At 27.5% G+C, this 19265-nt stretch overlaps 1 protein-coding gene across 2 annotated transcripts in view; it reads left to right on the top strand.

Moving 5' to 3' along the window:
- LOC112598009 (protein CBFA2T1) overlaps positions 1-18160 on the top strand; it is a 42975-nt gene extending 24815 nt beyond the window's left edge. For both annotated transcript variants that reach the window (XM_025344305.1, XM_025344306.1), the window contains 7 exons: positions 1815-1937; positions 3069-3202; positions 3644-3790; positions 6390-6866; positions 8110-8290; positions 11513-11691; positions 16873-18160. In XM_025344305.1, coding sequence (XP_025200090.1) covers positions 1815-1937; positions 3069-3202; positions 3644-3790; positions 6390-6866; positions 8110-8290; positions 11513-11691; positions 16873-17352 — 1721 coding nt within the window. In that variant the 3' untranslated portion in view covers positions 17353-18160. The remainder of the gene's footprint in view (positions 1-1814; positions 1938-3068; positions 3203-3643; positions 3791-6389; positions 6867-8109; positions 8291-11512; positions 11692-16872) is intronic.
- The last annotated feature ends 1105 nt before the right edge of the window (positions 18161-19265 follow it).

The raw sequence follows: 19265 nt of genomic DNA, 5'->3' as shown, positions 1-19265 counted from the left end.
AAATAATAATTAGACATTTGTATGGCCCACACCTGAAGCAACTATATGAAGTACGTGGGGCTCTATTTAGAATGTTGTCGCTATATAATAATATATTATACAGCCTCTTAACATCACTATCGCAATATTATTTTATCCTTATATCTTAATTGGAGATTATAATAATAAATAAATAAATTGATAAAATTTAATAATTTAAAGTCTATTTTTTAAAAATATTTATAAATTAATAGAAATATTTGGTGAATTTTTTAAGCAATACATTTTTTAGCTTGATTGTTAAAAAAATAATCTTTATGTTTTTTTCTATAAAACTATATTTATTATAGATTTATAAAATTTAACTTTTAACCATACGTTTTTTTTAAACTAATTTTATTATATCTATGTAAGCCATTTAATATAATACCTACTCATGAACCGCTTCACGTTTGTATTAATAAAAAGAAAAGTTTGTCTATTTATACTCGTATATAATCCATAGCCAATCTACTGCAGCCATGGTTCTAAAATTTGGTACATAGATAATTTTGTACCCCATACCCTAAGATATTATGCATCTAGAAGCTAATTTTTAAATTCACATTTTACAAAGGGGTCCACACAAACATCACTGACAGGAAACGATTATTTTTTTTGTTTAAATAGGATTATTATTGATTAAGAAAAATAAAATTCTTAGTTATTTTAATAAGTGGATATAATTTTAGACCTATAGATATTTTATAATTGATACTTTATTTTATACTTTACAATTCCAATAAATTTGTTAAAAATATTTTTATAGCTACATAATATTTTAATAGTTTAAAAAAAGATAAATCATTGGCATTATTTAATTTAACAGGGTGACATCACATAAGATAAGCTCATAATATATAAGTACTTACAAATTTGAATTCACTTACAAAAGTTATTATACATAAATGTGCGTATATTTTACGCATATAGCATTTATTTCTAGTACCTTTATACATATGTTATATTGTAATATTGTTGTTTGTTACCTATCGTGTACAATTATTTAAACGACGGAAGAAAACGTCACATATTACGCCAGAAACGAACCGCAGAAACGCTCGCATACTTGCAGCTCGAGCTCGAGGCTCCGAAAACTTCTTCGGGGCGAATATACATGTCATCCCCACCCACATACTGACGTATTTTCCTTTACCACACGCCCCCGCGAAACCCACGTCACAACCGCCATCACCACCTCCTATAACACTACCACCACCACCACCACCACCGCCGCCGATGAACCGCGTTCCCGTTGCCGATGCTCGGCGGCAGCTAGCGGCACATCAACCGCAGGAGTTGCAGCTAGAACTAATAACTCGCAGAAACGATGGCGACGGTGGTGTGGCGGTGTGTTTATGTGTATGACACAACAGAATTTCGCTAATGGACGTGTCACAAACACTCGGACACGTACTGGGCGGGCAAGCCGGTGTGGCTTTTGGTGGCTGTACATATATATAATATATTATACACACACACACATACATGATATATATAACCGATGACGAGCGGCGGCTTTTGTGCTTTAAAAAAAAATAACGGTTATATGTACCTACGAATAATACGTATATAACTTTATACATATACATCTGTATTTTATATGCTATTATAATAATACGCTTATAAATTTATATTTATATAATATACATGTTTAAATTTATACAAGAGATATGTGCACATGAGTTCGGAACATTTTGAATATTAATATTATAATGTGGAAATATATATACCTAGTACCTACGTATATGAGTAATCGAGGTTTTTATTTTTTATCAATTCTTTTTTATATTTAGGTAAATCAAAAATCAAATCCAAAGATGCGGGCTTCTCGTCGACGTCCACTAGTGATTCATCGGGCGAACACTTGCTGAGCCCTACACACCCGTTACCGGCACGAATCGATGTTGAATCTGAAAGTACGTATTAAGTTTTGTGTGACAATGTTAAATTATTATTGTAATTTACATCGAAATAACAGTAATTTGTATTATATTTAGTATGCTAATATATTATTATACTGTGTGATACCAATAATTCAGTTATCCATAGACATTAGACACACAACGCAGTAATTTATTTAATCGATGTTTTATAATTTTATTATTTTGAAGCAATTTGTTTTTAAATTTTCAAACTTGTTTAAATGTCAAACATGTTGTAAAAAATTATTTTCTGAAGTAACTTTTTCTTCTAGTAATGTCTATATAAATATTAAGTAAACATATTTTTTACTTATAAATCATATAATAATATTTAATGTAACACTCGTATACTAACTTTGTTGGTTATCCTCTATCAGTTCACAGTCCGCACCTCTTAATTAAACTTAAAATATATTTATTAAGATAATACTTATTTAATTTAAAAAATATTAGTTCTTTAGTAAAATAAATAATGTATAATAAAATAGTGATATTGTTATATATGTAATACATAGATATATTATATATACCTACGGCTATATAAGAAAAAGAAATAAAAAATTAGATTTTTTTATATAAATGAAGTATCTTAAAAAAATCTCACATAATAATTTATAATAGTAGCTCTAACACTCTATATTACATTATAATTTTATATTATAGCATCATTTTATATACTTTAAATTAATGTATTTAATTTATTAAATAATAATATAATTATTTAATTTATTAAATACATAATGTTAACTCTTGTGACATGTCTTTTTATATTATGATGAGCATGGGTCGTGATCTTATTATTAATCTACCATAATTCTTTGGGGGGTTTTCCACAGTTTATATAACGTGATTTGATCCACCTTTATAGCTATAATTTTCTATCACAAAAGTGTGATTAACATGATCTAATAAATATTAGTATGTTAGTTGAGATATATATAATCGGATTCCTATTGTACGAATGTTATAATTATAATTAAGAAAATAAATGTTATATTATACTAAATTATACTACATGTTATATTTTTCTAATTGTCGAGACTAATTTAGTATAAACGAATTAAAAAGCTATTAGGTCAATATTACTATAGATGATAGTAAAGTTTACTTCTATCGTCCACATAGGTTCGAGTCCGCCGTCTGACACGTTCAGAAATCACTCCAAACTCAAAAGATTTCTTACTACTTTGGTGCAATTCAGTGGACAGATATCGCCGCAGACTAGTGAACGAGTTAAGGGTCAGATATTCACCCTAGTGGTAAGTATGAAAACAATTAATATTTCACGTTTTTCTGTTATTTTATTTTATAAAGTAAATAATCCTATAAAATTAAAAAAATGTTATACTAAAATCTTTAGTTACTTTTAATTCGATTTCTTAAGCCATATAACCATAGTTTATTATATTCTTATAATAATTCGATTTTAATATATAAATGTTTTTTTTAATTATTATTGATTGATTATATTTTACAGTATATCTTTGATAAAATAATAATATGTATTTAAAAATTACATACCTAATGATATTAATTTTTAGTTATAATTACCAAATTATACATATTATTAACAGAAAACTTAATTTGTCTTTCTTAAAAATACGACACTTAGATCTATAGATAAAACCAAATTTGTCTAATTATTTAATGTTATAAAAATATAATTTATAATATATTTATTCTGTCGTTTATTCTTACAGAATAATTTGATAAGTGTTGAAGAATTTCATCATAATATACAAGAAATGACAAACTTTCCATTACGACCATTTGTACTGCCATTTTTAAGGACTCACTTACCTTCACTACAACGTGATCTACTATTAATGGCTCGTAACAACAAACAGGTAAAGAAAATTATAATTTAAACACATTAAATAAATATTGAAACCAAATAAATAGTAATAATTTATTATATTTTATTAAATTAATGAAATAAACAAAATAATACAAAATATTTTTTTCTAGTGTTAATTATTATATCATAGGTATATACTAAAAATGTTTTATAAAAACGATCCGATATTAAATAACTTAATATGATCAGAGTTATTATTTTAATTTTACTATAACGTGTGTACAATTTTAAGATCATATTTAAAATAATTATAACGAATTTGTTTGCTCAATGCTATTCAACATTTGACGATATTTTATTTATCATTTAATCGAAATCGCAATTTTTAGTAATACAAGTTTATATAAATCGTTTCAAAACTTTTTTCCTTATTTTAAAACTTTAACCGTTAAATTTTGTTTTTACAAATAAGAAAAAATTGATTGTGTTTCTTTGTTTTTTTCGAAGCGTTTTATCTACATTTTTAAGTTCTTAGAATCTGGCTAAATCATTTAGTAAATAACTTAAACATGCCAAGACGTTTAAGCGAGAATGTTAATCACGGTGACAAAAATTTATGCTTTCATAATATGTAAGCCGTTTGTCAAAGTTTTTGAAAGTTACCAACGACTGATAGTTACATGGATAAAACAAATATCAAAATTGATAATTTAAAAGTAAATAATTGTTATTATATAATATTACATTTTCGCAAATGAACTTGTATGAGTTATACCTGGAGTATGAATATAATATATTTTTTGATGTAACATTCCTTATACATCTCAAGGCATGTTTCAGAATATTAATGAATGACAAGTGATAACTATATTTTATTATTCTGTATTTATTAAACACATTTTCTATGTTTTATATGTACCTATCAATTTTTGATTTATTAGTCTTAAAATCAAATTGTTATAACAATATAAATGATTTTAAATACATTTTTTCCATCTTGATATTATGTATGTAAGATAATATTAATAATCAATAAGTAATAATAATAATATGTAAAAATAACATGTGTATAAATAAAAACATTTAAGTATAATTTACTGTCTGAACTAACTTTATTTTGACAACCCAATTTATATGGAAATTGGACATTATTACTATTTATTAAGTAAGATATTTAACATTTCGAGCAATAAATTGTATAAAACTTCTCCTAAACTTATTTCACTTTATTTAAAAAAAATCATTTAACTTTATAATTAATAATAATACACATATAATAAATTGTTCAAAAAACATTTAATTAAGCAATATAATATTAAGAGCAGTATAATAATCATCTGGTGGACTTCACGGAAAAGTCTCGTAGATTAAATGTTTGATTAGCACAACCCGTGCTGACTAAAAATGTCGTTATATGTAACAGTATTATATAATTATTATTATAAAGACAAGCAATAGTCAAAACCGTGAGAGTGGACGAAAAAAAAAGGAAGAAATACCGTCAAAAATGTACTTCTAATGTGTAGTTGAATCTCGTCCATTACCAACATCGCATGTGTTGCAGCAACAGCCGTCGTTCGGATTTCCTCTAATGAATTTCATCCAAACGGTCAGTGACTTTGGAAGGGGAGTGGGTAAACATGTCCCACGTGCGTCGCTTAAATGACTCGCAGACTTAGACGCAGTTGTCGTTGTCATTGTCGACGCTTAAAACCTTATGCAATTTTCATATTTGTTAGGGCGTGAACGAGGTTGTTGGGTTGTTTGTGGTTAGGAGGGTAAAAAATTATTATGGCTTTTTTCGTCGACACGAGGTCAACACTTTTTGTGTTTTCACGTTCGATTTCTCATTGTGTTCACGCGTAATTATTATACCGTTATGCAGTACCTACCATGCACATTATTGTACAATAGAACAACGCAGAATTATTTATTTTTACGAAATCCAGGTTTTGTTGGTTTCGCACAATTTTTAACGCCACTGTAATAATATCGTATCACGGCAAATGCCTTAAATCGCCTAAAACTTCAAATACATTTAGGAAATAATTTTGAAGCAACAACATAACCTAACCGCCTTAACATTATTTTTATTATAATTAACATTTTGAAACAGATTCCATCCGTTTTGTTTTCATTTGGCACGATATAATAGCATAATAAAAGTTATCATTAGTAAAGAAAATTAGCAGCCCCTAACTTTAAGTATGCATTAGAAACCACAATTGTTCAAATACTTAGGTTATGTTCACCACTTAAAAAGCATCTTAAGTACCAATTTAATTTTTTCTGTACATTTTTAAGTAAATACTTTTGTTGAAAATGTTGATGTATCCGAATCACAATTTAAATGAGTGTCTACTGCCTAGTTTCTGATTTATTAAAGTTTAAGAAATTCTTTGCAAAAATTTAAATTAATTTATCTGCTTACATATTACACTTGGACAATTTTTATAAATTATAAAATTTTAATATATTAATATTAATAATTAATCACTATAATTTCCAATGCCGCAAGCACACGTTACCTATACATTTTACTCATTCCTTACCAGTGGATTTACCATAAATTAATTTTCACTGATTCGTGAAAATATTTAGAATCGTAGAATGAAACAAAAACAAAATTCTCTTATTAAATGTTGCAGACTTTAAGTCAGTACCTGAAACAGCACGAAAACGCGTACTTAGACAGAGATTCGCAGGCCACCGAACCGTCAGAAATCTTTCACCAGGTGGAGCGAGTCCCTCCGCCGTCACCAATGCCACGCGAGAACAACAATAACAGCAATGGAAACAATAACAACAGTAACAGTAGCAGTAACAACAACGGCATCATTGGAAACGGCCACAAACGACCGTATCCATTAGCCGACAGCTACTACGAAACCGGTGGTTACGCGGCCGACTTGGAGTACCAGCAACCGTGCGTCAAGCGTCCGAACCTCGGTTACGCCATACCATTCATGTACCATCATCCACACCTTCACCCACAGGAACCACCACCACCTCCACCACTGCCACCACCTTCATCTCACCCGTACAGCATATTGCCACTGCTACACATACGCGAGGCGGAAGACCACAAGGGTCACGTAGAGGATGAATGGAAGAACATACACGTGGTAAGTACATCCGGCGTAAGTTCCATTAAATATTATTAGTGTATTTTTACCAACGCAGTTCTCCAATTCTTATTCATGATGATATCTCAATTTAAATCCAAATAGAATATGATAACACATTAATAAAATTATCAACTAATTAAATTAATTTTATTGATCATAAAAAATTACTATTATATATAAATTTAGACTTTGGGCCCACTATAACCAATCTTATGATATCAAATTGTAAGAAATAAAAACAAAGTTATCAATAAGTATCAGAAAAAAAATAACGTTAACACTAGAGATCTTGGTTTTTAGTTTGGAGTTGAAATAAACTTGCATCCCCGCCAAAATTTAGTGATAAAATAAAAACACGAAGAAATTATTTAGAAAAATATAAACTAAGCAAAGTTACGAATAAATTATTTTTAAAAGTCTGATTTTAACTATTTTACTTAGATTTTATTGTTTAGAATTAGTTCTTAGTTCAAGACAATAATATTAAAACACTTCTTCAGTATTATGTTCGCAGTTGCGGTTATTTCAAAATAAGAACTAAAAAGTTTCAATGTAGTTATAAAATATTATTATGAGAACCTAGTTTCAAACTTTGTTGAACAATATATCGTATAAACGAGTTTCGATAATGGACAAATGCAACCTCAAATTCACACCTACGAGTATTTACGTATGAACTGTCGAGTATGTATATTATATACATACAGAATGATTTACCAAGCATTCTCTGCTCTATTATTTAAAGACCATATTTTAAAATTCTTGAAATTATTCAATATTGAAAAAAAAGATTACTTTCTTGGTGAATCACGTGTACACTGTACATAAAATAAGCTATATATTTTTTATCCACTTTTTATACCTATTGCCCATACATGAAACTGTACACATGTATAATATACTTGCCAGATCATTAACATTTTAAATAAATATTTTCCCGTAAAGTTATTCGCTGGAAAAAAACGTTCGTGTAAAATAATTTTAATTTATTTTTTAAATGCTGATTGCCTTTCATCTATATATTATGATGGTTTGGATTTTATATGCGGTTATAAATTTAAGATAACTACCCAAACTATAAATATTCAAAAAACCATAGAATAAAGAAAAATACTTTCCTAAAAAGTATAGAGCTTCAGAACGCATTTTGTTTCATATCAATCGACTTTGCTATCTTTTTAATCTCGTATATATTATTATATATTTTATTTAATACAATAACGTATGCCGAATTATATAGATGTTGAATTGTATACTAAGCATGGTGGAAAAGACAAAAAAAGCATTGGGTATACTCCAGGAGCGGGGCATGACCGATACGAGTTTTCCGGACTGGAACAGAAAGAAATCGACGGAAGAAATTTTGGCGCAAACAGTACGACATACGGAAGAAAGGATCGAAATCATCAAAAAGAAAGCTGGTAAGAATTATTTTTAAACTCATGAAAAGGAAATTTTCATTTTCATCCCGTGACGATGATGTTTGCTTTGCGTTCATTTAATAATAAGTATTATTATTTAAGAAATATTGTAATATACTGTCGTTAAATAATTGTCACGTTTTCATTTTCTGTTATTTATTGATTTATGTATATTAAATAAATAAGAACCCAGTCGAATCACACTTGTAAAAAATTAGGTTTTAAATATTCGTTTTCTCAAAAAACCAATATGAATTATAAAATGTATTGAAAAATAATAAATGTGTTATTTATATTTTTGTAGATACCTACTGTTATAATCTACATTTGATGTTTCATTATTTTTAAGCAAACGTCACATTTTGAAACATTTTTTTTTTTTTAATAAATGGCAAATTTTCTTTTATTTTAAACGATGTAACATAATTATAATAAAATGATAATATGAACACATCAAATCAATAGTTATAATTTAAAATAATTATAATAAGCTAACATAAAATCCATGTAAATATAATCAACGTTTAAAAATAATTTTAATATTTTATTATGTAATATAAATGTAATAATAAATTTCAAAATTGATAACCTGTCGTTTTCTATGCTTGGTTAATTCTAAATTTATTTATTGGTGATAATGATATACGTAGAGATTGAGAGAAAGAGAAAAAGAGTGTCCGAGCCGAGAGTTTTGCCAAGTTGATCGAGTATTTGATTTTCTTGTCTATATATGTGTAACATTGTGTAAACAATATGGGTTTGATGGTAAGTGCTGTTCCACAACTGGTGCACAGTAGAAGTTAGCTTCTCTTTTGCTATTAGGTGTCGATGTATTGACCAAGTGGTTGCTTACGTTGCGTATCTCGATATTTGTTATTTGTTTCTTTTTTTTAAACATTGTTATTAACATATTTTGAAAATAAACCAATACCGTTTTATATATAAATTAATAATAATAAAAAAAATGTATAATATTACAAATTAAATATTATCAATTACAAAAGAAAATAATTTTACCTCGATTATTATTATAGGTATTTGGCAGGTACATAAATAAACCATTGTTCTTTGAATTATTATACATATTATAATTATTTTTGTTATATATAAAAACCGATAATATTTCATGACAATAAATACGTGTTTAACCCATAATATCTTAAAAGTTTATTATGTAAATATAAAATAAAAATATATATTTCGTTCTTTTTGTCAAATAAAATAAATAACTATCAAGATAATATTTGTTAAATGTATAAAATTATAGATTTTGTAAATATAAAAAACAATTAGAATGTAGAATAATTTATAAAGTCATATAATTGTACCTAAATAATAATATAGTGTTTAAATAAAGTTGATATACAGTTAATATAATAAAATATTTACATAAATTTGTGTATAAATTATTCAATTATTTTTTTCTTATTAAAGTTGTTTTAATACTTACGAAAATCAGTTTAATATTATTATGGCTAATAAAAAACATATACATATGTCAAATACGGTGTAAAAACGATATTAGTACGTGTAAAACAAACAATTATTTAACCTACATAGAGCTATATTTAGTTTTAAATTTAAATACACATAATAGAATTTACAAATAAATCAATAAAAAAAAAAAATTGTTTGGCTAAAATGCATATAATACGTATGCAAAATTGCTAGTCTTCGGTGTTGTTATAAGAAAAACATAATAAGTTCGAATTTCCATCAACCGAATGTTGTAGTTAACTCAAGAACTTAATTCGTTGTTACGTTTAACTTAATTTTACTTATTATTAATTATAATTTTTTATTCCATATATCGAATATATTTTGTTATTCATTATTTGCTAGACTCAAAACAATAAATGTTACGTAATGTTTATTAACAAATTAATATTTATTTAATAATAAATACTGTTATAATACTATTTTGACTTTTGGTGCAATAATTTAGTTGAAAATATAAATCTTATAGCTACAAATTGTTTAAATATTTTCGTAAGATTTTTTTATACATTTTTACTTTAAATACACAACGAGGATTGTGATTTAAAAATTGTAGCAATATATTTTTATATTTTTAATTGCAATACAAACAATTAATAAGAAACTTTAAATGTGTATTAAAATATCAAGCTTTTTTTATTTATAAGTAAGAATTGTATAATAAATAAATCAAAAAAACTAAAAATAGTTAACATTTAAAATATCTATAAATACCACAAAAAAAGTCTTGAACCCTTAAAACTAGATCCGATTTTCTGTTAGAAACCATCCTTAAAATGGAAAATTCAAACATTTTTACTACTTCATAAAGTGATGACAGACATAAAATAAAATATATAAATAAATAAAATACATATACTTATATTTGTAAAACCAATATATTTATCTTTCAACTCCGAATATGAAATACAGTTTTGACATGAATACTATGTATTCAATAAAAAAATAAAAAATGTTATAATTAAGTATTAATTTTTCATATACGTATTATTATAAAAATATTGTACAAACATCGTTCGTTTTTCATAATTTTTAACAAACGTTTAAATTATTAATTTAACTAATTTTTATTTAATTATTATTGATTACATATTATGAGAAACAACTATCACCAATTGATTCCATTTATACACAGATATCAAGAATATTAAAAACATCGTTACTCAAGGTAAACGTTTATTTGTACCGCATGGAATTCAAAAAAATATTTGTATGCCTACATTATTATTACATATAATAATATATTAAATATATTTTTTACTTATATGTGTTGATAAATTTTACTACAATATTATCAGTATTTTCAATATATTTTTTTTTAATTCATTATTTTATCAACATTTTTCTTGTTTTTTTTGCGAGCGAAATCATAGTTACTTATTTAAGTAGTCTATACTTACATTATATCATACATATTATAAATATATAATGAATCCATGTAAAAGCATTGCGAGTTTATTGATCAAAACTACAATACAATAATTGTCATCCACCAATCGTCATAGACTTTAATAACTAATTAACTTTACGAAGTGAATAAAATATACCAACATTTGCATTTTGTAATCATTAAAATAAAAAAAAATAAAATTCATAGTTCACTATCCATGCGCGTCGTATAAAAAATTACCTTAATGTCGAAGAAATGAAATTCACATATTTTAATAACTACTTAACTATACAATTTATTTGATATTTTGAACATTTAGTTTTTTTTTTTTTCAGAGGATTCGATGAATGAGATACGACATCAGGCCATGATAGAGTTGCAAAAGCTCGTGTTGGCCGCAGAAAACAAAATGATTGAATTAGTGGCCACAGAGAGAACAAAAATGAGCAATAACTGCAGGAATTCAGGCACAGCCAGTTTACAGATATCGCCGTCGCTAATTTCGCAATATAACGTAAGTCAAATGATGGTCACGCGAAATTTTTCATACTAAAAATCAGTGAAGCCAGTATGTAGTGTGTGTTCAGACTCATACAATCTACAATTACGCACCTATAATAATATTGTTTATCGCCTGTACAACCTATACTATATTTTTACTCTATAAGACTAAAATTTATGAATTACGTAACTAAACTATTTCACGAAAATCACTATGATAATATTATTAATATATTCGTCATAATACTCGTATATTAGTCTAAATTCTTAATACAAAACAGTTCTCACAAAATCTATTTATTTGTTGAAGGCAATTAAATACAAATTTACTGGTAATATTTCACCATTAAAAGAAAGCCATTCATGTATCACTATCGTTTTGATAATATTTCTTTCATCTTACTCCTAACATCTATATTAGTTTATTAAATGCCTACACAACTGATTGCAACGTCAGATATATCATCTATGTATATGTAACACTTTACTATAGAAGTATTATTACAGTATTACAATGCTAACCTAACCAAATAATTAGGGTTTTAATTCTTCATCACTCAATAATATTTAGACTTTTCGATATCGTGTCTTATAGGGTAAATTAAGCAAGGGCGCCGAACTTTTATCGCTAACAATATACCCACATTTGCTGCGGTGTATATATAAATATTTATTTTAATCGATGTACTCAAAAAGTGTAATTTTAATATGAAAACCATCTTAAAAAAACGAATCTTTTACTTTACCAATACCAGCTGTGTGCATATAACAATAATAACAATTTTAATAATAATAATAATAATAAGTATTCGTTACCTACTTGGGTACGTGTGTTTAATACACATAAATGTTATGCTGCAGCTGTGTGCGATGCGATGCGCGTGTTTGACAAACGTTTGAACAAATAAACAACAAAACTTACGAAACTCTTAGTGTATAACATACATTAGGTTAGGTTATATGAAAAAATATAAGTGTAAGTGTTCTTTGAATTTTAATTTTTTTTTTTTGTAATTATTTTAACCAAAAATCTAAAAATTTTAAATATGTTTAAAGATATAAAACTTTAAATTTATTAAGACTTTTTATACTACTAATAGAATATCTCATGGCAATACATACTTTTATTTTTCAAATATTGCCTACTTTCATTTTTTTTTTTTTTTAATTCAAAAATCGAATAAGTCATTTTTTAGTTAATTATATAATAAAAATTAGAATAGTAGACAAATGTACAATAAAAAGGAAGAGGAGTTCTTATTTCGAAACGGAAACTTGTATCTTCCAAAAATATTCACAACGAATCTCAAGAATTTTAAATTATGATATTGAGTGTCCATTTAATAATTCCGGAAATTAGATTTTAAATAACTATATTATTAAAGAAGAAAAAAGAGATAAGCATGCTTAAATTATCAAAAGATTCCTTGAATCACTCTGTATAATATACCAGACTTTTTCTTCAACCCTCTAATAAACTTCTATTACATATACCGCTTCAAAATATTATTGTAATTTTGTGCAGATCTCCGTTACACATGCCGTGCACTATATAAGTATATATTTGTTTATGTGTCTGTATATGTGTATAAGTATTTATCCTACCGCGTTGTTACCATCTGGTCCGCAGTCGCACGCGCAGACTCCTCTCAATCTTTCCATATACAGAGCGTATTTCAGGGTATTTTCTCATTTTTTTTTATAGCATATACCATATAACTTAACACATTGGAAAATGAGAAAATTCATTGCATCACTCTGTACATACCCACTAACACGCGCGCGTATATCTATCATACGTACACTCGTGATATAATGTAGTATATGTGACGGTGCGAGTAAACGCAAACCGCTGCTACACCGGCCGACACATACACTACACGTGGAACCCTAAAATAAACTTTTTATTATTATTATTATTATTATTTCGTTTTATTTTTGTGGTAGCAATATGTAATAAAATTGGTGATATCGGTTACGATATATTATAGGTACACACCAAATGAGTTTTATTAAAACAATTCATAATAGCGGATTGTATACGCATACTATTTTATATTTTGTTACTTTACTTGCGTGTGTAATACTACGTATTGTAGTTGTACGTTACGTGATTTATTGCAAGACATAATATATGACAGTTGATACGTATAGTTACTTCGGTTATGTAGCATTAGAGTGTATACACTTGAAACGGACCGAGAAATGTCAATGAATTTCACGACTAGTGGATTTGCTGGCCAGTTCTATTCTGATTAAAACACACTTTAAATGATTCCAGTTGGTTTATTAAGCAAGTTCAATAAAATCTAATGTCAAAAATAAAGCTAAACAGAGTAGTTTAGTCGGGCTATCAATATAAATAGGAACGTCAGATCTCCAGATACCAGACTACGAGTATATATTAATTTCGAGTATTCCAACGCAAACCAATCGATACATTTTTCTGATTTTTGCATATTATGAAAAATTATTGATTTACTATTTCAAAACCTTTCGAGTAATATAGACGTAATAATAATAGTAATATTTCTGAATAATTATTATGAATATAATACCATCTGTGAATATTTACAACATGATCGCTTACGGAGACAATAAATATTTATCACATTTCACCTGTGTGCATCATGTGACTTAGATCAGTGCTACAGCGATTGACTGTATAGGTTTCTCAAAAGAAAGAGAAACGTATACGTCTTATAACACTATTATAAAATATATACCAGGAAATATTTATAATTTTTTTAGTTTTTACTTTTTGTTACGATATTTTACATTTTTTAAATTCATATTTCCTAAGCAGGATATTATTCGGGATATAAAATTCAAAATCCATAAATTTATAAAAAAAAAAAAAAAGTAAGTATCTTAAAAAATTATAACAATAAAAATCATTAATTATTTACGAAAAATATTTGTTTTTTATTTTTATAATACATTTCAATAGATTTTGATCACACGGCGTTATAGATAGGCAAATCAGATACATCATTACTGTAAATATTCAGATTTCCTATGCTCATAAATTCGTACCTCATAAGTGTCTATAGAGCATGGGATTATGATTATGATATTTTTTATGAAAAATATTTATTAAATTATCATAAAATACATGAAAAACAGTACTGTGGGGTCGCTTGAATTTATCAAATGTAGAATATAATAGTATTATGTCATGGATTAGTTTTTTTTTGTCTCCCCGAGGAGGATTTAGATAAGTGGTGGCCCTTGAGTGGGTTATATTATGGGGAACCCAAATAAATAAACAAAGCAATATATTTTTGATCATTAAATAACATAAAATATTTCCAACTTGCTATTTACTTAATTTTGTTAATAATTAATTATAAAAATAATCGAACCAGGTAAGAAGTATCATAACAAGTTGTTTTATAAAAATATAATTACCTAAGCATTATTGTGACTTAAATTAATAATAAAAACAATTATGTTTAACAATGATTAAAATGAAATTTCTAACATTTTTCTTGATTTTATAATCACAAATAATTGTACAAAAACCTTTCCTATCTAAATTCTAGAACACCGCTTATTTATTTGAATGCATGTATATTATATACTAATGTGTTTGCATGTATGTTTTAATAACATACAAAATGATATGTAAAATACGCAAGTACCTATTGTTTTTTTAATCTATTTCTTCTTTTTTTAGCTTTTTTTATCTCATTTAGGGCCTTTGCTGATTCAACTATTCCCCACCACTTTTCTCTATCTTCACTATCTTCAAGTCTTAATCCTAATGCACAATTTCGTAAGTTTGATTTGACTATATCTATCCATGTCTACCAAGTTCGTTCTCAAAGTCTTTTCCTATTAATTATTTCTGTCACTACTTTTTTTTAATAAGTATCCTACTAGACCTCCAGACATGTAAAACTCATTCAAACGTTTGGCTCTTATATATGCATTTATATTAGGTCTACTGTTGTAGTGTTAATTTTTTTATAACAATATAATTTTAAATATAAAAATATCTTCCATTTTATATATATTATTTTGAATTTGAAAATTACTTTTTTTGTTATTTCTCTATAGCAGTAGTTCTCAATCTTTTTAGGACCGCAATCCAAATTTTTTTCCAAAAATCTATCACGACCCCCATAGTTTTACATTTACAGAATCAAAAAAGTAATTTCAAAAAACAAATTTTTTTATTACTTATTTACTACTTTATAATAATAATAATTGTAATAATATACTTATAATAATAATATAATACTACTTCTCGCGACTCACAGTTTGATAAATGCTGCTCTATAGACTAAAAACTAATTAAACTTTTTAATAGAAGTTATATTAATAGACTGAACACTAAATTAACTCCATAAAATTCGGAGAGCATGTACAATTTATTTTTTTAACCCCTATAAGTTGCTTTAGAAGAGTTTACTCATGAATTTATTTGTGACTCACCAAAATCATTTTTTTTTTTTTTATTTAAATGGTCATCTTTGGTAACCGATTATATATTATAATAATTGATATATTATCTTAACAATAATGAATTTGCGTCAGTTTTTAAGCATTTATTTTAACTAACTCCAATTTTTGAAGCGATTCGCGCTACTGTTTTTTCTGGAAAAAATATAGACCTATATATGTTCCAAGGTACTGACTTAAGTCTTACCCTAATAATAATTTTGAAAACTTATTTAAATTTATCATGAAGTATACATATATTTTAAATCAGTAGGATTTAAACAAATTTTAAAAATATAATTTTTCCCATTGCAATTTCTAAAACTAAAATATTTATTTTTTTTTTAATATAGTTCAAAAATTCAACAGTTTATTTAACTATTAACTAATCTATTTTTTAAATTATTATCAGTGAAAAACTTAAGTCAGTATGTTTATACTCGTTTAAATCTATGACTTAAAAGATTTTGCTATGAAATAATTTCAATTTTAGTCGTTTATTGATATATGCATGTGAATACATAACGCTTACCCCACTCGTTATCAAATTATTTCAAATAAATTTCATAATGAATTTAAATATTTTTTTTAAAACTATAATCGGAGTAAAATTCAAGTTAATACGTTGGAACTTGTATAGTTATATTTTGCTCCCAGAAATAGTATTGTGTAGAATCTCCTTAAGTCTCCAGTTTCTGTAAACTATTATAATACATATGATAGCAAAGAGTGTGTGTGTTACGTACAGAGCTGTTGGAACTGCGGTCGAAAGGCGAACGAGACGTGCAGCGGGTGCAATACGGCGCAGTATTGCAGTTCGTTCTGTCAGCACAAAGACTGGGAGACGCACCACCAGACGTGCTGCGTGCACTCGGCCGCTGCGGCCACGGCCACCACAACGGTCGATGCGGCCTCGTCACCCGGTAAAAAACAACAACCGCCACCGCCGTCATCATCTTTGTCATCGTCCACGACCGCCGCATCGTCATCGTCGGCTGCAGACGACCTATCCACAAACCGAGCGCAATCAACGGCAGCGACCATACCGTCGTTGTCGTCATCGTCGTCGTCCCTTAAGGCCGACGAACATGCGTCGCAGCAGTCATCGAATGCCACTGCCACTGCCACTGCCACTGCGACAACAACCACCGTCACCACGACCACGACCACGTCGACTACCACGACGACGACTGCCGTCGGCTCGAAACAACAGCAGCAACAACAATAGCAACTCGGCGGCGGTGACGTAGACGACGACGTCGACGATGACTGTGACCCAGCCGCCGGACTCGCCGCTTCCCGTCGCCGTCACCGTCGTCGCCACCATTACCGCCAAAACCTGCATCGCAGACGAATCGAAGCCGGCCTTCTGGCCTGCAGCACCACCGGTCTCGTATCGCGGGAATACTATCAGTAGGGAATTATCGTCCACATGCTAGCCATCTCCTCGCAGATACACTTGGTTAGACATTTTCTGAAGTTTTAAAACACTTGTGAAGTCATCTCCTCTTATGTTACAATAATTGATTGCTGGTTCGGCAAAAAATGTCTCTCTACTGCGAACATGCGTGTTCCTTAGAAAAAGACATGATGATATCGGAAACTGTGTGTGGGTCTATCTCTAACAACAAAATAGTCAGTCCCATTCCTTTGACTCCCCCCCCCCGCTTCACTTAACGAGTAATACCTGGTAAAAATGCATCTGTTTATTATGGCGCACTCTGCATGTATATGTATTGTTATGCACACGCCACACAATATACTCATCAAACCCATAAAGCTTTCGTGTATATTTTGCCCTCTTGCACATTTAGTAATAGATATTATTTAAACGATTTGAAGGCAGGTAGATATATTAAAACAATTTTTTTCCGATGAAAAAATATAAAATCCTTTTCGATTTTTATTGTTATATAAGTTTTATCCTTGGAATAGTATATTGTTGACCTTTTATCTAGGTATGTTGAATTCCACTTTAACTTTTAATGAATACAGTTTAAACGATAAATTACCTATGTATTTGATTTTTACTTTAAGTCAGCCTGATTTGACAAATTATTCAAAATAATATTTGAAAATAAAAAGTTTGCGATTTTATCTATAAAAATTGTATTAAATTTAAAAAACACTATAATAGATAAAAATAGTCTTATTAATCTTTTAAATAATATATTATACACGCTAAACTTTAGAATAGATAGGTGTTTTAAATCATAATATTACCTATATAAAACAATATAAGTTTTAAATTCTAGAATATAACATCAACGTACTCATAAACTTTCGACGTAACAAAAAAAAATCGTATAGTTCGTATTTCAGTTTAATTATACTGCAATAGTTTATAGTTTATATCTGTATAGAATACATTTTGTTTTTTTAATTAATATACAATTAATAATTATATTCACACACTGTAAATGGCAATATTTAAATAACTATTTAGGTAAGTAAATTAATATATTAGGACTAAATGAAGTCGCATATATATCATAAACGTTTGTAAAAATCATATACTTAATATTTTAATAATAATCATTGTTATGATTATTATTATTACAGTTAAAAATTCTTTAACCGTTTAGACTTAAAATATCACTACTGCAAATTGATGGCTATTATAAAATGTAATGTAATATAATATACTATATGTGTCATATCATAAACAATACAAATTCTTGCTCATGTTCATTTGAATCTACTATAAATTATAATAGGTATGTTACATAAAATTAAAAAAAAAAAGAAACTACTAATCAGGTACCTTGGTACCTAGATACTTGTTGAATAATAATATTTCTACAATCGTAACAACATTGTGATCTCAATTACTTATAATCTCATTTTAAATAACTATTAGGTACTGTAAAACTTTTATAGAACTATTTTCGTGACGATAGTAAAACATTTAAAGCTAATTTGATGATTTCTGTATAATACATCAGATCCGTATACCAGTGGCAAACCCAGGAGGGTGGACCCTCTCTCCTTAACTTATGTCATAAAATGTATTTTTATTTTTTAAATTCGCCCTGATATTTTCATCAAATTTTATTGATTAGATTGATTATTAGATTTGGTATATTATTAATAACACGTCGATTTTGAAGTATAGATAAAATCAATATTAAGATCTTAATG

This window comes from Melanaphis sacchari, unplaced genomic scaffold, assembly GCF_002803265.2.
Source record: "Melanaphis sacchari strain LSU unplaced genomic scaffold, SCAv2.0 Contig44_pilon_pilon, whole genome shotgun sequence".
NCBI lineage: Eukaryota > Metazoa > Arthropoda > Insecta > Hemiptera > Aphididae > Melanaphis > Melanaphis sacchari.
Note: the sequence above shows the minus strand (reverse complement) of the source record. Positions and strands in the feature narration are given on the sequence as shown.